Below are 11,740 nucleotides of genomic sequence, written 5' to 3' on the forward strand. Positions count from 1 at the left end.
ACATATACAAATTTTAATATGTATACATACATACACATGTAGAAGCATACCTCACTTTTTTTTACTTTTTATTTTATATTGGAGTATAGTTGATAACAAAGTTATGATAGTGTCCATACCTCACTTTTTTGCCCTTCGAAGGTACTGCATTTTTCACAGATTGAAGGTTTGTGGCAACCCTGTGTTGTCAGATGATGGTTAGCATTTTTTTGTAATAAAGTATTTTTAAATTAAGGTACGTACATTGTCCTTTTAGACGGAATGCTATATATTGCACACTGAATAGACTACAGTGTGGTATAAACATAACTTTTATATGCACTAGGGAACCAGTTTGTGTGACTCCCTTAATTGTCATAATCTCTTACTGTGGCCATCTGGAACCAAACCAGCAACACCTCCAAGGTCTGCCTGTATTAACTCTCCAGTTTGGGTCACATCATTTAATTGTTATAAAAAGTGTATTATTTCCTTTCCTGGAGAATTTCCCACATCCTGGTTTTGGCTGATTGCATTTCCAGTTGAAATGTGAATCTATCCTTTAGGTCTGCTATGAGCTATAGTTGATCTAGGGGCTTGGTTGATTCTGATTCAACTTTTCATCAAGACTATTTTATGGGCAGTGTTCAGTTTTGCTTATTACAGCACATTGGGTAGCACATGATACCTGGCTGTCCCACAGCACTAAGGGAAGAATGATAATCAGGTGATGTTCACCTGTGCCATCAAAGTTTCACCCAACAGTTTCAGTCTCCATTACTTGTGTCCTAAGTCTGTAATTTTATTAGAATTTGCAAGATGGTGACTTTTCCTAATTCTGTTCATCCTCCTTCATCCATTTTTAATCCATCTAATAACTTTTCTACTCAGTATCTTGACTTCCACACCCCTCTCTCTACTTCAGCTGTTCATTCCCACAAAAAATCCTCTACTTCATTATTGCAGACATCTTTAATGTCTATCATTTCACTTTCGAGCATTCTTTTCTGCAGTAACATTTTTATTTTGACTCTTCCTACCTGTTTCACTTCCTACCTGTTAGTTCTACCCAACTGTAACTATTTATCAACCAACCATTACTTTCCACCCCCTGTCCTCATCTCTGGCAATGCAGGAGGTTTTTTTGTTTGTTTGTTTTTGTTTTTGTTTTTTTCAGTTAAGAACCTTTCCTTGTCAACTCTACTGTGTAACTCTAAGAGTCTGTGACAGAAAAGTAAAGTGATTGTTTTTTTAAATATTTATTTATTTGCACCAGGTCTTAATTGCAGCAGATGGGCTCCTTAGTTGCAGATCACCAGCTCCTTAGTTGCAGCAGGTAGGCTCCTTAGTTGAGCCTTGCTGGCTTCTTAATTGTGGCACACAAACTCTTAGCTGCAGCATGCGTGTGGGCTATAGTTCCCGGGCCAGGGATCAAAACTGGGCCCCCTGCATTGGGAGCATGGAGTCTTACCCACTGGACCACCAAGGAAGTCCAGAAGGTGCTTCTTATGTGCAAGTTAATATTTTATTTCTTCCTCTAGTTGCTGGTTACATTGTTTACTTTCTTGTGAAAATTCATCTTGCTGCACACTTACGAGGCATGCAGTTTTCTGTATGCATATCATGATTTTAAGAGTGTTTTTAAAAATTATGCAACATTAAAGTCATTTTGTCTGCTTGGAATAAATACAGGGCTGTAAATGCATCCCATGTTCACACTCCATAGAGGTTCACAGTGTCCCTTAAACCAGAAGATACCTCCAGCACACGGAGGGGTTCCACACAGCATCTGTTTCCTGTGGTTAAGATGATTCAGCACCAGGGATGTTTTTGTCAAGCATTTGGAAGGTGGAGGCTGGTGGCTGTTGGTCACTGTTCTCCTCCAAGCTGTGTCAGATCCCGTATCCAAAGTATATGGCAAATCCTAGTAGGGAAGTGAGACAATGAGAAGGAAAAGTAGGTGTTCTCCCCACTTACAAATGCCCAATAGGCCTCCTATTATGATGTCTGACACAAGTTTGGGAAAGAGGTAGTAGGAAGAGGGACCCTTTATCCCACAAAGCCACTTACCAATGGCATTCCAGATGACAAATTGGACCCAGATCCCAGAGGCTATCTGCATCACCAAGTAAACATTCAGAAAGATGCTCACCAGGGGGAGGACAGGCAAAGCAGGGACCTGAGGGCAAAGTCAGTTAATCCCTGAGCACATCACAGACGTCTGAAAGGGAGACCCCGACCCCACGTGGGCAGGAAGACTCCAGTGCTTCTCAGGCTGTGGGTTCAGTGCCTACTGAGACTGGGTATGTAAAGCACTGACGGTGGGTCAGGGAAGGGTCCACTGGTTTTAGCAACTCCCCTTCTTCCCTGGTCCAGCAAAGGATGTTTAGACCTCAAAGCGTGCAGACTTCATTCACTCAAGGTGGACCGTTGGGCACATGAGGTCACCTACCTTGAAGTGAAGAGGAGCGGGGCTCTGGGGCTGCCTCCAAATGATGACCGTGACCCCCACGATGAGCAGCAGCAGCAGCACAGCCACTGTTGTGGCCACGGGGTCTCCAGAGAATACGCGGCTGGGCCACCGGGCCAGCACCAGGCTCAGGATGGTCAGCAGGAGAACTGCAAGGGTCACGGGGGAGGAGCCCAGGCTCACCTCCAGAAGCCACATAGCTCAAGACCTTGGATCATATCCCTCCCCCAAACTGCCACATCAGGCCATCATATCTCCAAGACTCCTCCTCAACTGCCAAAATACCCAATCCCACCCCATCCTGTCAATTTCAGAATACCACCAAAGAGCAATCCCACTGCTCACCAAGCAGTAAGGCACATCCGTAGACAATCTGGCCAGATGCCAGAGTGGGGATGGTGTCAAGAGGGTCACACAGGCTCTTGAGAATCTTTGAGGTTCCTGCTTCAGGTACAGATTCCAAAGGATTTTTGTCAACTTCAGCCTCCATCTCAATTTCCTCCCCTGTTTTCTCATTCTTGCTGAAATTCTGATCTGGTTGGTACCTGCATTAGAGGTATTAAGGCAATATTAACAGCAGCCCCTACTCAACCAACATCAAACAGTCTAATCCATCTCTTTCCCGACTTCAGCAGAGCAGGATATTTAGAAGGCAGCGTGAAGACAGAGGGTTACCTCCCCATCAGTCCCCATGATTTCAAGACCCCCAGCCAAGGTGTAGTGGAGTCTCACCTGAGGACAATGACAGAAAAGGCCACCAGGGAGTAAGCAAGCAGGGACTGAATCGACAAGAGGTCCACAAGATCAGTGAACTTGAAGAGTAATGCCATGACCCCTAGAATGAGGGCACAAACAAGGTGGGGAGGGAGTGAGAAACTGGAGGAAATATGCAAGTTAAGGAATATGATCGAAAAAGGGGTGGGTTTTGTTTTTTCACCTGCGAGAGTTCCAGAAGCCAAGGTGGCCATGATGGGGGTGCGTGTGCGGGGATGAATACGGGCAAGTCCCCGGAAAAGGAGTCCGTCATCTGCCATTGAGTAGATCACACGAGGCATAGGGAACATGGCGCCCAGGAGGCTGGAAGGGACAATGGGAACATGGGATGTGAGGTCGTGGAGAAGCAGGACAGACCAGGGCAACTGCTCCCTAGTCTACATGGGGTAAGGTGTCTTTCCCTCTTGTCTCTCAACCTCAAGGGCTGGGATACATGAGCATCTGACAGCAGACAGGGGAGAAAACCATGACACTGACCTGGATGTAAGAGCACAGAGGGTGCCAACAGCCACGACATATCTGGCAGGGCCCCACCCAACATGGAGAAAGGCCTGCGGCAAGGGGCTCTCAGGGTGAATCCGGTAGTAGGGCACCATGAGGGTGAGGGCCGCCGAGACACCAAAATATGCCAAAAAGCAGATGAAGAGTGAGATCACGATGCCCAAGGGGATGGATCGCTGAGGATTTCGGGCTTCTTCCCCTGCAGGATGGGAGGAAGTAGTGGGTCAGGAAACACACTGCGGTGAAAGCACAAAATACCCTTTCCTCTTGAACCATCAAAAAATACCCTGAACTTTTACCCACCCCTATGACCAAGGGCAGCCCAAACTGTGCCCAAACCCCTGATGGGACATACAGTGACCATGTTACCTTTAGTGACAATGGCAGCGAAACCAACAAATGCGTAGAAACATATAGCTGCTCCCTGGAGAATCCCATCAAAGCCAAAGGGCACAAACCCTCCAGAACCCAGCGGACCCAAGCTGTGGTGAGAGAAGGAATGAGGAAGAACAAGGGTGAGGTGTGTTCAGCCATCTCTAGTGGACTCCTCAGTTCATACCACGAGTCCTGGGCTCCAGGACCCCATCATTGGATCCTTCAGCCCAGGTCTCTCTAGTCCCCACCATGTTCCCAGCTCTGCACTCCCCACCCACACAAGCATTACTAAGGCCAAGGGTACCCTCCTCACCTAGAGGTGTCATTGGATCCAGATGTGTTTAATTTGTAATCCTCTTCTGTGAGCTGCCAGTTGTGCAGATCCCCCTTAATGAAGCCAGAAAAGATGATGAAGCTGAGAACCAAAATGTTCAAGCCTGTGAACACTTTGTTAACCAGGGCTGACTCACGAACTCCCAGAACCAGTGCTCCTGTGGGAAAGATGGAATATGAAACATCCAAAACAGCCAAATCCATAGACACAGAAAGCAGACTAGTGGTTGTCCAGAGCTGGGGGTTGGTGATGGTGGACAGATGGACAGTGACATCTCAACAGGTGCAGGGCTTCCTTTTGGAGTGAAGACCATATTTGGAACTAGATGGAGGTGACGGTTGCACAACACTGTGAATGGACTAAGGGGTATTGACTTGTACGCTTTAAGATGCTTAATTTATTTATTTTTTAATATTTATTTATTTGGCTGTGCCTGGTCTTAGTTGCAGCATGCAGGCTCTTAGTTGGGGCATGCATGTGGGATCTAGTTCCCTGACCAGGGATCGAACCTGGGCGCCCTGCATTGGGAGCACGGAGTCTTAACCACTGGACCACCAGGAAAGACCCAAGATGGTTAGTTTCTTATTGTGGCCATTATCTCACAATATAGGTGTCTGTCAAATCATCTTAAACGTATACAATGTTGCATGTCAATTATATCTCAATAAAGCTAGGGAAAATAACAGAATAAATTTAGGTGATTTTCCTCTCAATTGAAAAAAAAATCTTTGATCTCAGTACTTGTTGGTCTAAGTAAATGATTCTCAGCTGAGGTGATTTTGTCACCCAAGACACTTTTGGCAATGTTTGGAGTCACTGTGATTGACACAGTTTGGGGGTGCAGCCGACCCTAGTACCTAGTACATAAAGGCCAGAGATGCTACTCAACACCCAACAATGATTCAAAAAAAACAACAACCGGAAATGCACAGCAAAGAGTGATCCAGCCCGAACTGTCAACAGTGCCGAGGGTGGGAAAAAACAGTCTATGTCTTGCCTTCCTCTCTTTTTTTATTCCAAACCCTTCTTTCCAGTCCTAACCCCTGCACCGTTCTGCCACCCTAAGCCTTTCCCACTCCAGCTTCCCCTCCCCTCCCCGCTCCTCCCATCCTAACTCTGACCCGACTCACCAGTCATCAGCAGTACCAGGCCCAGGGCGAAAAAGTCTGGGAACGTGGTCAGGAAAGAGGGCATGTACAGAGAGAAAGTTCCCTGCAACGCCTGAGAGATGTGGTTCCCAATCAGGCTGTCAAAGGTGAAGCTCCAGGCCTTGGCGGTACAGGCAGTGGCTGCAGCAGCGGAAGAGGGAATACTCATTAACAAACATGAACTGACTCCCTACTATGTGCCATGGGGGATATTTGGCAGGGGAGGGGGGGATGTGAACAAAAAACGACTTGACCTCAAAGAGTTTCTTTTCATGGGGTGGGCAGGGCAGATCCAGCTGATTCACGAGATAGGTCAACTATTTAATAATTTAACATGCTAGGAGATCAAAGTTATGGAAAACAAACAAAAAACACAGGGGAGTGGGGCCAGGAGGGCTGGGATCCGCGCTGACATTTTAAATCGAGGTGTAAGGGAAAATCCCAGGAAGGCAACAGCTCAGCAAAGACTTCAATACCGTGAGGGGATGAGCCTATGGGACAGGCCTCCCTCTCACCCATCCCCTACACTTCCCTTTCCTTCAAGGTTCTTAGTCCCATCATTTAAGGAAAGCAGGATAGAGCTGAATAGAATGAGACTGTGGGTTTTCCTGCCACTATACCCACCTCTCCCCACAAGGTGGATAACACATGCTCATGAATGAGTGAGGACGCCAATCGTCTCCCCTAGTTTCTCCATCTTAAGCCCCACACCTTCCCCTGACCCGTCATCTCACCAGTCACTAAGTACAGTATGAGGTTCCAGCCAATGACGAAAGCCCACAGTTGTCCCATGGTGATGTAGTTGTGGAGATACGCGGAACCAGAGCGTGGTACCCGGGCCCCAAACTCTACGTAGCAGAGCCCAGACAACACAGAAGACAGGGCAGCCACGAAGAAGCAGATGACGATCGCTGGTCCAGCTATGTACTTGGCCACCGCACCAACCAGGATGTACACGCCAGCCCCAAGCATTTTGCGCACACCCAAGGCCATCAGGTCTAAGGTGTCCAGACATCGAGCCACGGGACTCTCAGCCTCCTCCCTGTACACCAGCATCTGAACATCCTCACCCAGCATCCTAGCTGGACTTCAGGAGGCTATGATCCCTGAGAAAACAAGACACAAAGCCGTCAAGAGTGTCCGTCCGCCCTCGGTCCTGGGAGTCCAATCAAACACATCAGTGAAATGATGGGGAACGAGTGGTAAAAGAACACATCGGGCGAGTTCTCCATCTCTGAGCTTTGGTTTCTTCAAACGTAAAAAAGACTTTTAATGTGTTTCAGAGTTACTGGAAGGGTTGCTTGAAGTGACCCCAGGGAGCAAAATACATCTCCCCAAAATGTGCCACTTTAGCATGTGAATTGTTTTGAGCTGAAGGCAATTAACACCCAGCAGACTCAGAGGCAGGAAAAGTTTTCTGTCTCTCCCTTAATTGCTCAAAATAATTTTTTTTTTTTTTTGGTCATGTTCCACTCCATGTGGGATCTTAGTTCCTAACTTGGGATCCAACCCATGCCCCCTACATTGGAAGCACAGAGTCTTAACCAATAGACGGCCAGGGAAGTTCCCTTCTCAAAATAATGTAGATTAGGGGGCCTATGCCAGGAAGAGAGCTATTACCAGAGATAACGTTTTATCTCAGAAAGGCTTGTCTGCCTGGAGTGGGAAACATTTGTTTACCAAGCATTTGCTGTTCCCATCCTCCTGGGAGATGTCTTCCTCCCCTTTGAAGCCCCAAATCCCAACCCCCTTCTTCTTAGCCCAGGGGAGCAGGTAAGCCTCAATTGCCTGACTGTTTCTGAGCCTCACAGTTTTTATGGGGTCCCATACGAGCCACATTAAATTTGTCAATCTGTTATGTACATTTAATTATTAGGCCAGCCAAAGAACCTAGAAAGAAAAGTTTTCTGCCCCTACAGAAGCATAAGCATCTAACATAGGGCCTGGTGCACACAGGAGCTGCTTCATTGGTATGAGTTGAGTGGATAAGAACGGTGACTTTTAAACTGAAATCAACCAGCTCTGCTACGTATGAGCTTGTCTGATTTCGCACAAACTACATACCCCTCTTTGTCCTCCTTTACTCAATAAAAAACGGGGAAATTATTATATCATCATTTTCCCCTCCCTTCCTTGATATGTGTGATGTGACTCTTTTAGGGGCTTGGTGATCAGAGAGCTCAGATTCCATATATTTCTTCACCAAGGATCCTGAAACCTGATGGCTTTCTGTGTCATTGCTAGCAGAGTGTAATGGAATTGCAACTCTCCTTGGGGCAGAACAAAATGGAATTTGTAGGGAGGGACAGACTCCAGCCCAGCGCAGTCAGAGCATCCAACCAGGGTGGCCTCCCAAGTGCCTGGAGGGAGGGAGGACTAACCTTCATTCCGAGTCAGAAATGATGGAACTCTGTTTCCAGCTCCTTTGGGGCATGGAATGTCTCCTCACCACACTGCTCTGCAGGGCCAGGCTGACCCAGTGAACACACGTTACCCTCAGGTGGTTTCCATCCCTGATACTCTAAAGTCCCAGTTTAGCATTCTGGTTAAGAGGAGAGGTTAAAAAACCCAGGAAAATATGAGTTTTCCTGGACTCCGCCACCACCCCTGTGCCCTTGAACCAGTCATTTACTGCTCTGGACCTCTGTTTTCTTTTTACTCAAATACTGGTGACGAACTCTTGTGCGTGTGAGTAGGAATGTAAAAGGGAGCAGCTGCTGTGGATGAAGGTTGGTGGTTCCTCCACAAATTAAACATGGAATTAACCACATAATCCAGCAATTCCCCCTAGGGGTGTCCACCCAAAAGAGCTGAAAATAGGAACTCAAAGAGATATCCATACACCCATGGTCACAGCAGCCTTATTCACAGGAGCTGAAAGCTGGAAGCCACCCAAATGTGCATCCACGAAGGAAAGACAAACACAGCGTGGTCTCTACCTACAGTGGAATATTATTCAGAATTCAGGAAATTCTGACGCATGCGACAACATGGACGAACCTTGACGACATGATGCTAAGTGACATAAACCAGTCACAACATGACAAATATTGTATGCTTCCACTTCTATGAAGAAATGAGAGTAGTCAAATTCATAGAGACAGAAAGTAGAATGGGGGTTTGCCAGGGGTTTACAAATGGTGGTTTACAAGATGCAAAGAGCTCTGGAGATTGGTCGCATGACAGTGTAAGTATATTTCGCATTACTAAACTGCACACTTGCAAATGGTTTAGCTGGGCATTCCCTGGCGGGCCAGTGGTTAGGACTCAGTGCTTTCACTGCTAGGGCCTGGGTTCGATGCCTGGTCAGGGAACTAAGATCCCACAAGCCGTGCAGGTGTTGCAGCCAATTTTTAAATTTTTTTTAATGGTTAAGATGGTAAATCTTATCTTATGTATATTTTACTACCTTTTTCTTTTTTTTTTTCTGCCAATGATAAATAATAGAGGCCGGCTTCACAGAGTTGCTGGGTATAACAAACCCCAAGGGGATTTACTGTAAATCACCAGCCCATCATTAACCACAGATTCCAAAATCCATAGATGCGCAAGGCCTTTACAGTTGCCGCCATATCCCCAGAGGAGAAATCTGCAGATACAGAGGGCTAACAGTATACAAGAGACCAAAGTCGGTGGTCCACGTATCATAAACTCTATATAAGGGTAATCTTTACTATTGTTTGAACAAGAGTCTAAAAAATAGCCTTAGAGCCTCTGGGCACTGATCCAATTTCCTCCATTGAAACTCCTCTCTCATCCAAGTACAGCTCCCAGCTCCTTCTGCTTTCATCTGGGAAACGGGACTTGCCACCCTCAGGCGGGAGCCAGGCTGACCCACTGCACACTTGGATTGCAGAGGTCTCTTTAGGAGGATCTGAACTCAGCGCCCCGTCTCCTACAGAAGAGGGGTTTCCCGAGACTTACTGGATGTGGGAGCAGAGCCTGGAGCACTGGAGCAGAGTCAGTGAGGGTGAGTTTACGCTGTGCTGGGCTGGAGCTGATGTATCTCCCAAAACTGAAGCAGGGAGTGCTTGTGCACAGAAGACAGCCCAGAACCCCTGGGTGGTTGGGGTGGGGATGGGGTTGGGTGGGTGGGGAGCGTCTGCAGTGCTGCTATCAGCCCTTGGCTCTTCTGTGGTTACCCTCAGGGGGTGGTTCTGAGAGGTTTTTTTATTGTGGTAAGCTACACATAACATAAAATTTACTATTTTAGCCATGCTCAGTGTCCAGTTCAGTAATGTTGGGTACATTTATATTTTGTGCAAGCAAACTCCAGCACTTTTTTCATCTGGCAACACTGAAACAACAGTTCCCCCTTTCTCCTTCCCCAGTTCCTGGCCATCACCCTTCTACTTTCTGTCTCTATGAATCTGACCACTCCAGGTACTTCACTTAAATGGAATCATTCAATATTTGTCCTGTGTAGTCACACATTTTACTGTATGATGTCTACAAGGTTCATCCATAGCTACATTCATGTAGGATGTGTTAAAATTCCCTTCCTTTTTCATGCTGAACAATACTCTACGATTTGCACACACCACACTGGCTCCTCCATTTGATGGTCAGTGGGCACCTAGGTTGCTTTCATACTTTAGTTATTGTCAATAATGCTGCTATGAACATGACTGTACAAATACCTCTTCCAGGGTTTGCTTTCCTTTCTTCTGGGTAAATCCTCAGAAGTAGAATTGCTGGATCATATGGTTCTAAGATTTTTATATCCTGTGATGGAGAAAACGTTCACGTATTGAGGTGTGGGAAACTCATTTTGGCTTCTACATGGTTCAGCCTGAACTTCGTGTGAACAAAAACAGCCTGTCCAAGCCTCACAGCACATCTGCTTTAACCACTGAGGTGAAGAACATCTGTTCTGAAGATAAGGATGAACAACTGCCTTCTCATGGCATCCATGGTAACACTCCCTGGGAGATAAGGTTCCCTTCCCAGACTCCAGGGTCCTGCTGTGTTTCTGTCTACATACTAAGTCTGTCTCTTTTGAAACCGTGATGGAATGTACCCTGTCACGTTTGATGCATGTTCCTTATTTGGATAAGGTGTAAGACTGTGCTGAAAGCCATGCTTAGACAGAGCAGTTCAGGGGATTCCCTGGTGCTACTCCACACTTCCACTGCAGCGGGCCTGGGTTCATGGGTTCGATCCCTGGTTGAGGAACTAAGGACCTCCTCACCCTCACGTTCCACACGGTGGGGCCAAAACAAAAACAGGAACAAAAACAAAACAGATTAGTTCCTCAGGGATATCTAAAAGGCTGCCTCCCAGGCTACCGTGCTCAGCCTAGATCACATAAAACTCTTTTCTATTCCTATTAGAGATTGTTTATTGATTATTTCCATGGACACTTGAATTCATTTGATCAGGGACCCTGAGAAGTAGGGGCTGTAAGACTGGGGACCCCACTCACAACCCTGCTCCCAGGCCTCTTACACTACTCGGCTTTCCACAGTCTGCACATGCCCTGAGACACGCCAGTGTGGGGAACCCCCAAGCCCAGCTGGACCCCAACCAGGAGAAGAGGAGCTTAAAATCTCTGATGCTAATGCAAGCACTGAAGAAGCATCGTGCCTGCGTCCAGCCTTGCACGAAGGGATGGAAGAGGATAAAGGGCAGTGTGACTCGGTCCCCTTCTTCAAGGAGCTCTGTTTGCTGGGAGAGCTGAGCATGGAGGCAGGGAAGGGAAACAGGATGTGAGAGGTCCAGAGCTCTCCTCTTCAGAGAAGGAGAAACCCTGGGAGTGAGAGGAGACTGTGGCAGCTGTGGGCGAGGCTGGTGGAGGGTTGGCTAGATTCTGACCTGCATCAGGTGACCCACGTGCTAAAGCACTGCCCACAAGTCACCAAAATGGGACTTAAATGTAGTCGTTGACTCTGAGATTAACTTTTTCTAAATTGAAGTATAGTTGATTTACGATATTGTAAATTTTTTTCAAAAAAAAAAAAAAAAAAGCTAACCACACAAGACAGAATGAAGTGGCTTAACCTATTCTGGAAATTTTAGTTGGTTGTGTGGGGATGCACTTGAATTCCCAGAGTTCGTGGGAAGGTATTTTTAAAGGGAAGACATTTGAGATGCAACAGATGCAGAAAGAAGCCTTCTCGGAGCTTCCCTTATCTGACTCAAAGCAGACAATTCTGGTAA

The 11,740-nt window shown here is 46.7% G+C and overlaps 1 protein-coding gene across 1 annotated transcript; it reads right to left on the reverse strand.

Moving 5' to 3' along the window:
• Positions 1-1,871: 1,871 nt before the first annotated feature.
• LOC130838673 (cationic amino acid transporter 3-like) lies at positions 1,872-6,574 on the reverse strand. The gene is made up of 11 exons (XM_057712111.1): positions 6,316-6,574; positions 5,564-5,722; positions 4,413-4,590; positions 4,094-4,206; positions 3,701-3,923; positions 3,387-3,526; positions 3,182-3,284; positions 2,795-2,994; positions 2,432-2,598; positions 2,050-2,158; positions 1,872-1,903 (listed from the first exon to the last, which is right to left on the reverse strand). Exons 1-11 carry the CDS (start codon positions 6,572-6,574, stop codon positions 1,872-1,874), a joined length of 1,683 nt encoding a protein of 560 aa, XP_057568094.1.
• Positions 6,575-11,740: the final 5,166 nt, after the last annotated feature.

The sequence above is a fragment of the Hippopotamus amphibius genome, chromosome 16 (genome assembly GCF_030028045.1).
Source record: "Hippopotamus amphibius kiboko isolate mHipAmp2 chromosome 16, mHipAmp2.hap2, whole genome shotgun sequence".
In the NCBI taxonomy this organism is placed as follows: domain Eukaryota; kingdom Metazoa; phylum Chordata; class Mammalia; order Artiodactyla; family Hippopotamidae; genus Hippopotamus; species Hippopotamus amphibius.